Source organism: Mustela erminea, chromosome 14 (assembly GCF_009829155.1).
Source record: "Mustela erminea isolate mMusErm1 chromosome 14, mMusErm1.Pri, whole genome shotgun sequence".
In the NCBI taxonomy this organism is placed as follows: domain Eukaryota; kingdom Metazoa; phylum Chordata; class Mammalia; order Carnivora; family Mustelidae; genus Mustela; species Mustela erminea.
Genome location: NC_045627.1, coordinates 33,870,156 through 33,885,556, shown reverse-complemented (window position 1 = coordinate 33,885,556; position 15,401 = coordinate 33,870,156). Strand labels below are relative to the sequence as shown.

At 32.8% G+C, this 15,401-nt stretch overlaps 1 protein-coding gene across 5 annotated transcripts in view; it reads left to right on the top strand.

Moving 5' to 3' along the window:
* The window catches only part of CTNNA3 (catenin alpha 3), a 1,797,739-nt gene that overhangs the window by 583,634 nt on the left and 1,198,704 nt on the right, over positions 1-15,401 (top strand). The window contains exon 8 of one of the 5 annotated variants that reach the window (XM_032312383.1): positions 6,829-6,937. The exons of the other annotated variants lie outside the window; for them this stretch is intronic. Within the exon in view, the coding sequence (XP_032168274.1) occupies positions 6,829-6,915 (87 nt within the window). The 3' untranslated portion in view covers positions 6,916-6,937. Of the gene's footprint in view, positions 1-6,828; positions 6,938-15,401 lie in introns of those variants that run through there. 5 annotated transcript variants of the gene reach the window in all.

The window sequence follows — 15,401 nt, the reverse complement described above, 5'->3', positions numbered from 1 at the left end:
ATACTTGACCAAATAAAAAAATAATTCTCACAGTGCTTCACATAGATCTCCATATTGTCAGTGGATTTACTGATGGGTAATTCTGTAGAGCTAAGTTAGATAAAGCTCATTGTTTGTGTTAGAATTTGGCTTCACTCTTATTGCTTACCATCCTTGTCCCAAACATGCTAGAAATCTTTTCTTTTTCTCTGGAATTTGGAGGAATATCTAAGTTAAATTTCAAATGAGAAAGTTAATACCACAGCCAACATATTTTCCTCCTGGTAGGAAAGAAAAGTGGTAGCAGAAAATGGTTCCCTAGCCCTAAAAATGTTATCATATATTCCTACAGAAACAATTCTGATTCTTATTAATTTTAATATACAAATTTATTATGAAATTACATATTTATATGTGACCAATATGGATAAGGATTGAGAAATGCTTATTAGTTCATGAGTGACATGATTTTCTAAATTCTGTTGGGGCAAGCTCTGTGTTTTCTTAGTTCTTTTCATTCTTTTTATTCCTACTATGCCTTAGATAAAATGGAAACTCAGAAAATATTTTTGAATGAGTGAATTTTAATTGATACTATGCTACATTTAAGATTATCTGGTATGTGCAATAATTAAATAACCTCAGGGTATTGAGAGAATTTAAGCTGATTCGTGCTATTGAATGATATTTGCTTCCTTGTGAAAAGGAATCCTATTTGATTTCTCTAAAACCTTGAGATCTTCAGCTTTGGAAGATTAATGCATACGAGTTAATGCCATTGAAATCCCTTAGAGGAGAGCAAAGCAGAGGTGGGAAGGGGATGCCCTTATATAATTCATTCCCACCTGAGAGGCATCTGGGAACTCCAGTGAATGGGTGGAGAGGATTGAATGATAATAGGAAATCACTTAGAATACTGCGAGATAAAACACCAGACAATCCCAGGGTGTGGTTTTATAAATCAACTCCATTTAATAGAACAAGATTTTGATGTGTAAAATTTTCAGCAGTACTTACTGATTTAGATAACTATTCTCACATTATTCTTTACTCCAGCCTATTTGAAGATCCTTTTTTTCATAAAGAGCTGTTTGCTGGACAGATGTCTTCTTAGATCTGCCCACTCTTGCCTGAAAGGCAATAACTATTTCAGTAGCTATTAGCATATTAGGAAAACTTGGGTAATTCCGTACACTTCAAATTGATTTATTCTTGTTGATTATTTGCTGTAATATGTTAAGTAATTTCTCATGAATGGGTCAAGAAAAGCAGTCATTCACCCATTTTGACTGCTCTAAATATCTTTGAAGTTATCCAAACGTGCTTCTATATTATTCACAACTCTTCTAAGTCATTAATAAATATATTGAACACCTGTGCTAGCACCGATCCCTGAGGCACCTCATTATTAACCTAATTGCAGAGCTTCATGATATTTCATTTAACCTTGATTTTACTACCAAGCTTTTTTCAAACCAAGACATTTTCAAATTAATGATAAAACTTTACTGTCTTATCTTTTGGTTGCCATGGCTCCATAATGGAATTGCCACACTAAAAAAATTATGAATGAAATATCACCATTCAATTTTTTAAAAAGTTTAAACAAGAAAACAGTTTTATACTCTTGTCTCCTGGTTGTATTCATTCAATTTCTACTTGTCTACTCTTCTTTTAATTGTTTGTCTTTATCAGCTATTTTCAAAATGTTAGGGTGTGGAAACAATAATTCTATGATTCTGTAATCCCAGTATCATTGTTTTGGTTACAGTTTTGTCTTTTTGTGAGTCCCAATGTCTCAATGGTCTTTTATCAAATTGGAGTCAGGGAAGGAAAAAGGAGATGGAATTCATTTTAGCTGACATTGCTATTCATCAGTGAAGCCATTACAAGTGAAGAATGAGGTTTGCACCTTCTGGTTTAAATCAAGCTTATAGAGTAGAGTTTTATCTAATGTTGGAGCTAGAAAGGACTGTGAAGTTCACTTGGTTAAATTTCCCTCATTTTTCAGATAAAGAAGCAGAAGCCCAAAAGATGAATTGACCTTGATGAATGAAGGTCACACTGAGCAGAGCCAGGGTTCTACTTTTTACTCTGTTGTTCATTCCATTGAAGTCCGGCTTAGGTTTTTATTATTATTATTTTCCACTATGGATAATTAAAATTTTATGTCCCATTTATTCTGAATTTTGACATGAGTTCTTCTTTAAGCCTCTTTTAGACCATCTGTATCTAATCTAATTTTTAAAATCTCTAATCTTTAATCTTTAATCTGACTTGAAAACTAGTGACTTGAAAACTAGTCTATAAATACGTGTTGAATGGGTACATAAGTCTAGAAGCACACTGTATATTTAGCAGACTCCAATAGATACAATAATACAAATATATATATAATTCATGCATATTAAATTATAGTTATTTACATGATTTTTAGTTTTTCTTTTAGCTTATGGATCTATATCAGTCATGAAAACAAGATCACAAAGCATATATATAGATTTCCAACACTGACTTCTGAGTGGTTAGGCTTTTGGATAATTAGATTTATTTGAAATCTTTGTACTTAAATAACACAGAGGTTTTCTATGCTATTGAATGTTTATCTTATATTAACTTTAATATCACCTGCTCTAACACTCAAATCCAACCAAATTCTCTTATAGATATTTGAGCTATTTTGGAGAGTAATGAAAAGGGTCTACATACGAGTCCTTCTAGCACCTGGGTGGCTCAGTGGGTTAAAGCCTCTGCCTTCGGCTCAGGTCATGATCCCAGGGTCCTGGGATCGAGCCCCGCATCGGGCTCTCTGCTCAGCAGGGAGCCTGCTTCCCTCTCTCTCTCTGCCTGCCTCTCTGTCTACTTGTGATCTCTCTCTGTCAAATAAATAAATAAATAAAATCTTAAAAAAAAAAATTCAAAAATTCAGGGAAGGAAGCCAAGTCATTATTATTATTGATCCCTATCCTTCTTGCTTCCTGTGGGAGGCATTATCAGGGAAACTCCTGTGTTTATCTACTTTAAATATTTATTTTAATTTATTTTTAATAACAACATTTCCAAAATCTTGAAATTCTCTTCATTACTGTTGGAAGGTCACCATTCAAATCAAACGGTCAACATTTTCTCATGTGGATAAGTCACTCCTTGGAAGAATTATAAGCACCTTCAAGGTGCATTATGTATTTCAGGTGCATGATTCATCTGCTTTGGGGAAAAGTATTATTTCCTGGCACATGTTCAAATGCTGTAATTTAAGACATTTATAGTAAGTTATTATACCACTGCAGCAAACAAAATTAATACAACTCCTGGAGTTAGACCTAGGGAATAGTTGATTCATCTAGTTGGATCTGGTTCATTGTTCTTTAACATGGTAGGAGAAATTTTTTTAAAAAATGCATAACTACTTTGTTTTTTGTCAAATATCTGTGAGGCACATATGAATACTGAGCAGGAATGTAAGTTAAAAAAGCAATATAAAGGAGCAAGCAGAAAGGAATCAGCTGCTAAAGTTCTCTACAGGTGTTTATTTGAATATTTTAACCTAGCGAGTATCAGGTGGACTATTATTAGGAAACCACTAAAGGAGCAGCTCTGTCTTATGAGAGAGTCTCATTCTGCTTCTAGGATATGAGGATACAGTTTTTGCTTCTTTCTCACCCTCCCCACTCTGTTATTGAAAAAAAATGACATCTACAGTATACTTGGTGAATCTCTTTCTTTCTCCCTTATTTTCCCCATGGTCACTTTCATGATCACCTGAGTGTTCATAATTGTCTCATTTGTATTCTTATACAAAGATTAATTGCTTCCAGGAGGCCTTTGGGTGAGGCACAGATTGGTGGTGTTGCTCTATTTTTCAATTTACTCAAATATTGAACTAAAGATGGAGTCTGTAGTGTGTACAGACCAAAGTAGCTTCCAGTGATATGACCTGGGCTTTTTATCAGAGACATATGGAGGTTCTTAACTAACACATACAAGATCCTCCAATACAGGTTACTATAGGCTTCTTAGATATATGATCTAATTTCTGGGATACCCATATTTAAATTTTCCTCGACTCAGGTTTCTGCTTGGAATCTTTCTGATTGGGGTTAATCCAAAGCTGCATTATACTCCATTGACCTCAGTTTCAGTCCCAAAACAAGATTGGAGATTTTTTTAAGGGGGATAATTGAAATACACTCTTCAGGATTGATTCTTAGCAGAGAAATGCCAAGAAAGAGCATAGAAGGTGGTATCCCTCTCCACTGCAGACCCATGTCTGCCCCCCGCCACGTACACACAGGCACACGTGCACACCGCCTCCCCCCGCCTCCTGAGAACTGACTGTGATGAGTTACTCATAGTGTATTATTACATCTTTAAGTATTTAGGATTTAGAAAAAAATACTAAAAACCATTAATCCAAATTTTTTACCCAGCTTTATGTGTTTGCTGGTAATAATGTAGTTCCAATTGCATATTTATAACAAAAAGTAATGACATCCAGAAAAACAAGAAAAAAATTTAGAGACTCTAGAATAGATATGTTTTATATAAACTAGAATAACTAATTCACTTAAATAAGATTTTTATTTATATTTTTATATTGCACAGGTTCATAAATTCACTTTATGAAGAAGACATCTCTGATTTTATAAAAATTATACTCTTTAAATAGGATTGAAATGTAATACAGAACCTTGTCTATGTGTAATTCAGAACTGAATGGAGAGGTCTTATATTCCAAAAATTTAACTTGTTAAATGTTTTAGTTATAGATATATAGCTAGTACATAGATACCCATTTATTCTTTAAAAAAAATTTTAAAGACAGTTGTGAAATAGGAATTATATAGTAATTGGGAACAGAATGCAATAGTTTGATAAACATTTTCTTGATTTTGCTTTTCTTGCATCTAATCTCTTTTCTCTGACTTTAAGGAGTAGTGGGGTACTAAAGCATTCAAGTAAAGATGGAATTTGCATGCCAATTGAGAATTATTATGTTTTAAATATTTGTCTTTATTGCATGCTTTATAAATCTGGCAGTTGGATTAAAGTATAACTTCATAAACACATGAAATGCTACATATTAATGAATTTATATATTGTTATACAGGAATTTTTTTGTTTTCCTTTCTTCACATTAATTTTTAAGGATTACAAACTGAAGTTAATCATGATTAAATTTTAGATAAGATATGAAAAATCCATTCATTTTAAATCTAAATTGTGAGGCTTTTATTCATATTTAATTTCATAATTTATTAATATGGCACCCAAATCAACATTTTAAGTTTCAGAATCCAATTCACATATTACCCCAATTCTTTGATATTAAGTGGAAGGAGACACTTTAAATACTATTATGAAATCATGCTGAAAATATTTTTGCATAGATAAACTTGGATGTACTTGAAAAACTACTGCTTCTTTAATTGGGACTGGGATTAGAGGGATAGAAAGAAGGGCTTAGGCTATCAAGGAAAGTGGAAGAATGAATGTTTGGACTATAGTTGTCATGCTTTATGATCTACAACCTGTAATTAGGTTAACTCAAGAGTTAGTAAAACAAGGAAAAATTTACTATTAAAAAATTTTAAGAGCCAATTAATGACAACCTCTGTAGGTTTGGCTTATTACAAAGAAAATGCTTTAAAATGAAAGATTGTTGAGAGCTTCATTTTTAACCCTAGTTAGCTCTTTTGAAAAAATACTTTACTGGTCTCTTTAAACTGTACCTGAGAATGTTTCTACTAGTGAAAGATATCTTAAATATATGTCCTGCTTTTCTTAGCCATTTTTATATCTGAAGAACAGTGTATGAAAGAAGTGTGCTGTGTTTATGTGTATATCCATAAGTTGTTTTTTTTTTTAACCATTCATATGTGAGATGCAAATTAAAGAACTGAAAAGTCTAAATAAAGATGGCTTAATGATGGGATGGTGGAAAGTGGGCATGAGGAAAAAGAAAAAGAGCATTCCAAATTTCAGATTATACCACCATTGCAATAAGAATCTAAAGTGCTTTCAGAATAACAACTCTAGTTTACTTCCTTATTTATTCTTGTTGCTTCCCTCCAAATAATTTGAGACTTCTTATAACAAAAGACATATGAAATAAAATGAAAAAGGAAATAGGATTACAAAGAAGAAATAAACAGTATAAAAAAAGAGAAAGCCAGGACACTCAACAGAAAGGCTTGCCTGGTTACCATGTTATCGAGTGTAACCCAGTTCAGAGTTTCTGAGCTGAGATATAAAGGAGATAAGATGAGTTACAGGGCTCTAAAGTTCACTGGGGATAAGGTACAACCATTTCTCAGGGGTAATTTTTCCTGATACATTTCTCACATTTTTTTTTTCTTTAAATTTGTGTTCCATAGTGTGATGGGTATTTTCCCCAGTGATAGTTCAAAGTAAATGTAGAAGCATATCCCCAAAGGCTTTTTCTTATATGGAACTGTATTACATGTGGAGGGCAGAGTCCACTGTATATGTACCATGTTATGCAGCAAGATAAAAATAAAAACAAAACAACTGAATGTCTAGAAAAGATAAAATTGACTTCCGGGTTGGAGAAGGAGATGTTCTTCTCTACTGTAAAAAATAAGGTAAAATATGTCTTCTTGCTCTGATTCTTAAAACCAAGAATTCCTTCTCTTTGAAGTACAAACCAGTCTCTATCAACTTTTCCTGCTCACCCCGTCTCAGAAAGAAAGCAAGGCAAACTTGACCAAATAAGTGCTGACAAGATACACTCTATAGTGATTACATAAATGTATTTTGCATCTATTTAAAATTCAGATTTCAGTCTCTGTTGCATAAATTTAAGGTATAGATCAATTCTCTTGGCAGAAAAGACTGAAAATTGAAAGAGAAAACGAGACAAGGGAACTAAGTCAGTTAAAACATTTTAATTACACCCCAGCCAAAAGAAGATAAAGAAAAGTCTGGGAAAGAAGAAATTTTTATGGAAACATATGATTTCAAATCAAGTATGAAATAAGACAATTACAAAATTTCTATAATATACTAGAAAGAGTAGAAAATGAAGGTGTATTATCATAATTAGCAGTTATAAATAAATCAGTTGTTCATTATTTCCATTGAAAGAACAAACTGACAACAACGTCTATTCAATGTCTGAATGATTTGAATGATTTAGTTAATAGCTTTTCATGCCTCATTTCTGATACTTTTTGGGGGGGGAGATAAAAATACTGAAGTGATTGAAATACTATGCTAGAGTGACTTGCATATAATCCGTTACTAACTCGTACTCTTATTTTTTTTTTAAAGATTTTATTTATTTATTTGACAGACAGCGATCACAAGTAGGCAGAGAGGCAGGCAGAGAGAGAGAGGAGGAAGCAGGCTCCCTGCGGAGCAGAGAGCCCGATGCGGGACTCGATCCCGGGACCCTGAGATCATGACCTGAGCCGAAGGCAGCGGCTTAACCCACTGAGCCACCCAGGCGCCCCGTACTCTTATTTTTAAACGACATTTTATCCCCCTGGAATGAAGTAGCTTAAAAGCTAGATGTTTCAGGGTTTGCTTTGATAAGAATCTTACCATTTGGGAATTTCATAATCAGTAACATGTGAATAATGTTGATACTTTCCATATATTGTTGATACTTTCCATATATTCAAAAATATATATTGGTACTCCTAAGATTGGTATGTTGTTTGGGATACCATGATTCTGGGGAGAGATGGAAATGTCCTCTGGTGGATTTGTTTTTTTCCTCTTACAGCAACCACATGTAAATGCACTCCAGCAGACAACTTTCTACCACATAATGGTTTGACAAAAATAATTTTAAGAGATACTTTAGTATTTTTTTAGCAATTCTCATTAACAATTTTCTGGATCTTTCATAGAATACCACATGTACAGTCATATGTAGCCAAGTCTTTGATTACTCAATAGCCAAGTCTTTGATTACTCAAGGGATTTGTAGAAGTCCTAATATCCAAACATAAGCCAAGAGCTGCTTTAACAAAAATGTCAAAAGATCATTTTTAAAGGGAAGCTTCAAGCCTTATATGAATTTTTTTAAGCTCTGGGATATTCAATTTATTGAAAAAAAGGATGTTGGAACATAGGTTTGGTTGTCACATCTGGTACTGAATTAAATATAGCCTTATTTATACTTTCTAGTAAACTAATAGAGCTATATAATAGCTATAATTGGACAATTCATATTATAAGATAAATTAAGCATTTACTCTTCAAGTCTTGTTCACCCATCATTATGTCAAGTACGTATGTATTATCATATATCACTCAACTGAGAGATGGGGAAAAGGAAAAAAAAAGACACAGGCATGAAGAAGAGTAAAGTATTCAGAATAATGTATTAATCTCCCTGTGGTTTACTTAGGGCCCTGAAACTCTCTGTTGCCTCCTTACTTTTCTATCAAAGTTAATTGTAGTATGTTCTGATGGACAAAGAAATTGAATATACCTTCATTTCACATAATACAAAGCCTGATAAATTATGCCAAGTTTTATTTAGAATTATGTCATTATAAGTTTATTATTAACCCTTTCGTTTTTAGCTTAGTTACTCCCTTTTTCTTATTTTCTTATTCCTTCTATTTTAGTAAATGTTTTCAAAACAGGATTTTATTGGGGGAATGAACTTATAGCAAATTTAATATGCTATGAGAAATTCAATAGCAATTAAAAAATATAGCCGGTCTTCTAATGCTCACTAGCTCAAAGTATTTAATTATGCAGATGTTTTAATCTATAAATTGTCACAAGTCCTTTTGAAAGTAGATGGGTTACAAACCTGAAAAGGAAGTGTGGAGATCATCAAAGCCTTGTCATTTAGCTAGCATTATACCCTATGACTCTGGAATTTCTAACCACACTTGATCTTAGCCAAAACCAGCAGGTGGAGATCTAATAGTATTTCTCAAAGCCTGTGGGGAGAGTGTCCAGTTACTTGCCATTATCATTCCTTCCTGTTCCTACCGCACTCGGGAATGTAAATACCAATATTTCACACTTGTCCTAACAGTTACAGGGCCACATGAATTGAAAAACACATTAATTTTCTTTGTAAATCAACTGGAGTTTCCCAGACTAGATTTTGCTGCCTCTTAATAAGATTAAGAATGGTCAGAAGCCCAAGGGCTTTTATAATTTTATAATCACTAACAAATTATAGCCTCTACATAGGTAGTACTTTAAAGATAACATTTAAAGCACTCACATTAAGGATGTTTCAGGTATGTAATGTAATACAAATTTTTGTAGTCTAATGAATTCAGTTTCTTAGGCTTACTTATTACAATATAGCATGGGCCACACTGCAGTAAACTATCAAGAGTAAAATTTATATGTAATTTATTTTTGAAAAATAATTATTTTTATATGATGTACATTCCATATATCAGAGATACTCATGGTAATTTGCCATACTGCACGCTCTTCATAATCCGCAAGAGTGTTTTAGGAGAAAAGCATTAAGACACAATTCCCTTGGCTTTTATTAAAATAGCTAATCATAATGAACTATCTTCATGTTACTACTAAGATACTCTGAAATTCTAAAATTAAAAAAAATATTTATTTTCCCAAGTGGGAAGTTCAGAAAACTATGCCTTGAGCTAGTCACTGAATTTACTTTTACTATTTCAGCTCAGCTTAATGCAAGGTGCATTCTTGAGGATTTAATAAGAAATTACCCTAGGCACCAAACAAACAATGGAATCTTTTGGGAATAATGGTATTCTAATAAAGAGATGTGTTTGTTAAAGAAAATAAAACATATTTAAGAAAGTTAAGAGTTAATGCTACTGAACATTATTGCCTTATTGCCTTATCAGATGATCTGACCACCTTACTAATATTTTTTCACTTTCTTAAAGAATTATTTGATAGCAGCAGAATAAAATACAAAAGACTCTCTAGGTGTAACCTAATTCTTAGTCACTTTAATAGCAGTCTTGTCATAACCAGTAATTGGTGAAAACTTAATTTGTACAGGCAGATACACCTCTTCTACATTTTTTTCACATATTCCTGAGGTCAGAGCTGCAGTATAGGCTTTTTGACACACACATATTGGAATTGCATGATACAAACAAAATGAAAAACTTCTGACAATCCATAACCTTTGTTGCTTACTATTTTATTTATTTAGTAAAATTGCATATGTCCTGCATTTATCAGGGAATGGCTCAACTGAATACTCTTGATTTGAACATTAAATTTAGAAGATTTTAGGGGGAAAAAATTAAAATTAAAAATCTTCTTTAACATTTGGGCACCTGGGTGGCTCAATGGGTTAAGCCTCTCTGGCTCAGGTCATGATTTCAGGGTCCTGAGATCGAGTCCACATCGGGCTCTTTGCTCAGCGGGGAGCCTGCTTTCCTCTCTCTGTGCCTGCCTCACTGCCTAATTGTGATCGCTGTCTGTCAAATGAATAAATAAATGGCAAGCAAACTTTGATGGAAAGAGAACATTTCTCCACCTTATTTGACTATACCTTAAAAAAAAACCAACCCGGTTTTATTGACAATTGTCTGTACTTTTAAGGCAGAAATGATTCTGCATATTTTGTTAACTTTTGGTATGTTCATAAAATATTTTGTAGCAAAAATGTTATTGAGTAAGTATGAGTTCTAGTGATGAGTCTGATTTTGATTTTGATCGTGATGTTTAATCATATTCTACTTCAGTATCTTTACTTGTAAAATGAAGCAATCAAAAAGCATTTTTGTTTTTACTCTTTAGGATAAAACTTCTGGTTAGTATTCACCAATTTTAACATAAAGACTGAAAAGATTGAGATTTAATATAAAGATTAATATAAAAAGATTTAACATAAAGACTGAAAAGAACAACTCAATAAATTTATAGGCCATTTTCTCACCTGATGCCAAACAGTAATTTGACTGAGGATGTTGTATTATTAGCTTGTAAGAAGTTATTTAATTCACAATTATTTTAAGTTAATAGAGCTGTTTGAATCAGTCTTCAGAACATCTTATGGATGTTTTACTGAAACAGACATGCGATAAAAGATTAATATGACTTAAGCCTCCCCCCAAAGAAAGGTAAAATACAATGAATATATAGAAATATAAAAAGTAATAAAGTTGAAAAAAAAGGTGGGAAATATATGTGTCCAAATAGAAAGGCGAAAACATTTGCTCTGGCTAAAGTACATTCGGCTCTGAATTTTTAGGCAATCAGGATAACAATTGAGCTTGGTATTTCGCTGCCAGACTAGCATGAATCTAACAAATTTTATTGAAATAATAGATGTCCATATGTAAAAGTATAGTATTCTTTCTTCATTTCCCTCTCTCTTCATTTTGCCCACCTGAATACTGGCAGTGTTAAGCTCTGTCTCAGTTTTCACTTTTACCCAGAATTATCCCCAGCAGTTTGACTAACATTGATTTCATCCTTTGATTGCTCTGTACTCTTGCATGTATTCAATTTACCTTGGATTTTTTTTTTCTTAATATGGATGTCTTTTCTCTTTGCTAAGTCTGTCTCTTGAGAACAGGAAATATATAATATACTCCTTTGTATCTCTCAAAGATTTTTATTTTCCACTAGACATAGATTAGGTATGTAATAAACATCCATTGCACTGTTTAAAATGTCTTCAGGTACAACTTTAAGTGAAAAGACATTTAGATTTAAGTGTTGGGCTTAGGGAGAGAGCTTTATTTTTTATATTTTTTTAATATTTTATTTATTTGACAGACAGAGATCACAAGTAGGCAGAGAGGCAGGCAGAGAGAGAGGGGGAAGCAGGCTCCCCATGGCGCAGAGAGCCCAATGCGGGGCTCGATCCCAGGACCCTGGGATCACGACCTGAGCCGAAGGCAGAGGCTTTAACCCACTGAGCCACCCAGATGCCCCAGGGAGGGGACTTTAAATGAACAGTTAGTAGTGGTCACTTTGTCTGTATAGCTATCATCTGGATTTGAATTCTTGCTTTAAGATTTAGTAGGTACATGTTATATAATCACTTTGAGCATCACTTTCCTTATCTTCTTAAGACAATAACAGTAGTACTCACTTCATAAGGTTATCGTTAATCTTATTAACCATCTTAAGGAGGATTAAATGAATAAATAAAATGTTCAGAAAAGTAAACATTCATTAAGTGTTAGTTATTATTATTTTATCTTACAGTGCACAGTACTAAGTCATTCCATCTGGAAATAAATAGAAATTTCTTCTGGTGCGGTTATGGAGCATGATCAATTATCTGAGATCGGTCCTCAGAAAGCAAAAGTGTATGACAAAAAACCCATGTCATCATAAGGCATGCATTATCTGAAAACTGTATCAGATCATTAAGTTAAAAAGATGTGACCTCGAACTACATTTCTGTTTTATATTATATAAAGTGTTTATCTGTTAGAAGACTCTGTTTCCAATCCTATTATGGTTGTACCAAGGTGTCATACTGAGCTCACACATTTTTATCCCATAACTGGAGTCAAAGGCAAAGAAAAAGTCAATATAGGCCACTACCCCAGCCTATTGTTATTCTTCCACAAAATTATGAAGTATGACAAGGATTCATTGTTAAATAGCCATGTCTAAATTGTAATGTTAATTTAAAGAACTCAACTTTGAAGTTTCTAAAATAGGAAACTGACAAGGAGTTTTGAAGGAAGCCCAATACACGGAACTTAAGATTCCATCAAATCCAAAGGTTAAAAAAATGTTGACATCACAAAGATCTCAAGTTTTTGTCCATACAGCACAGTTCAGAGTCCAGTGTCTTTACCTAGATCTATTGTACATGTGAGACTAGAGCTGGGATGGACCCTGTAGTTTCTTCTCTCAAGGCAGTAATTTCTTTACTTCATAAATGAGTATGAAATAAGACCTATATATAATGAATGTTATAAGTGTGTAGGACAAGAACTGCTAGAGAGGACTTTAGAAACTGTATTTCCAGCTCTCCATTGTGGTGGATATATTCCTCTACTATTTCCTTATAGCAGAGCAGAATGATAGGGTTGATCCAATCTTTCACCACATTTTCATTAGACTGTTTAGGGCATTATATTTATGGAAATGTAATTGAAAGCAAATATACTATTGATGTAAAATAGTAAGAACAGATGGAGTATATTTTAATGCAATTTATTTCTTAATAACGGAATTTAACTAGGTATATGTGAATTAATGTAATTACTCATACGGTTGAAGCAGCAATTTAGGGTTTATAGTTTTGGGCTATTTCAAAATTGATTTTGAAAGAGCATTTAGTATTTAGTTTGAGTCTTTTATTCTGACTTTTCAGTTTCTCTCTGGAGAAATAATAGCAATAGTTCTTAAACTAATTTTTATTCTTAATATTCTCTCTTTAGTTAGAATTAATTCTATCCATCTGTCTATTATTTGATATGTATCACTATCACAAGTATCTCTTTGCTTTTATGTCCCCAATGTCCATATTGGCCTTTACTGATGACCTTTGATAGCATAAATGTCACTGTAAATTTTAATTCTTAGTCTTAGTTTTAAAAGTTACTTGCAGGTTAATGACAATAAATCACATTTCCTTCACTTACCTCTTGACATATGTAATTTTTTGTCCTCTTCATTATCTTTCATCAAGTCTTCAACCCAGATAGTAGCGTCATCTTTGTTTTCCAAAATCAGAATTACTCTAGATTTTCTGGTAAAATTTTTATGTGGTAGCGATGGTGCCAGAATGAACATGTAACATGATATTAGATTCAGGATATGAGAGTTTCTTTCTCTCTGGATTTATTGTTTTAAATGTATAGCATACTTTTATCACAGTTTTAGTAGTGGTGGTTTTTAGTAGAAATGTGGCTTATGTAATATTCCATTGGCTCTTGAATCCACATAGATAACAAAAGACAAATGTATTTTATATGAATCCCACATGTTCAGGTAGTGTGATAGAGTAAAATGCTAACCCAGTTTCTGAACTATATTACCTTGGTCTTGTGCAAGTTCAGGGAGAAAGAGAAGAGGCTATTAGTCTAATGTTTAATAAAAATCTCCTGGAGACACTAATGGAATCAAGAGTCTGCCTAAAAAATCATTTAACAGTGAGATCAAGGCAGATTTACCTGAAGACTGAATTCAAAGGTAAACATAAAAAATTTATTTGGTTACCTGCACACAATGATGAAAACATTTGCATTGTCTTAACAAAGAAAATTATTTTTTATTTAGACTGTATACTATATTTTGAGTAATAGAACAAGCAGGGTCTATGTTATTATAAAGTTATCTCTTGCCTTCTTTATGTGGTGTGTTCCCATTACACACATCACTTGTGTAAGTAAAAATTCTCTTTAAAAAATCTCACATAAAATCATTCATAGGAAATATCCTGCAACCCAAGCCATATCATTGCCAGTTAACATTATATGACTATAGATTATTGATCTTTGTATTGTCATTTGCACATGGTTGCTTTTTGACTATAGAGGTTTTGCTTCAATGGACAACTTTCGTTTTTTTGCCAGTTGAAGATTATATTATATAGGAAATTGGAAATGAAAATACAACATGAGTATTTGGGAGTATCTTTTGAAGGATTTTTCTTTTAATCGTCTACTTCTTTTAGGAAACAATGTATAAAATTTTAAGAAAGTAATGAACATTTTTTTCTATTAAGTTACTGACTTAGGATATTGAAGGAAATCTCTACACTGTGAAATAGTTTAGGCAATTTTTTCTGTTTAAGAATAGGAAGGTGTATTCTTTCTCTGCTGTCTTCACGTTCACTATTATAATATATATGCCTAATTATATTGATTATGGTCTCTTTTCACTTCTGAAAACAGTGCCTCTAAGGTGATAGGAGCACATCCCTAGAGTCTGACGAACAGGATTTGAATATCTGACTCTCTTGTATGAGGTTTGGCAAATTATTAAACTACCATGATCCTTATTTTCCTCTTCTTTAAAATGGTCATCATACCTCTTTCCTAAGATGGTTTGAAAATGAGATGAAGACAGTACAGTGCTAATACATCATAAATCAATTCTTTTCTCTTTCCCCACCTCTAGCTTTCAGCTATTATATTATTATCCATGGGAGCAAATAATAAGTTTTAGTTAAGTGAATAACCCAGCTGATTTAAGACTGTTTTCAGATATTTGCGTTGAAAAAACTAATGGGGAACAAAATTTATAAACAACACAATCTTTCAAGAAACAACCTGATCATTTTATGTATAGTTGTTCTTTGTTTCGCATTCCTCTAGTCAGGAAAAATGTTCAGCCAGGCTTAGCAAACTAGGATCACATTGGCACAAGAAAGCACAAGAATTAATAATTTTAGACTATAGTAAAAAGCAATTGAATGATTTAGTGAAAGTAAGTTCATTTGAACAAACTTAGCATGCGTCAGAGATTATTAGCTCCAGAGATTCTGATTCAGTAAATTT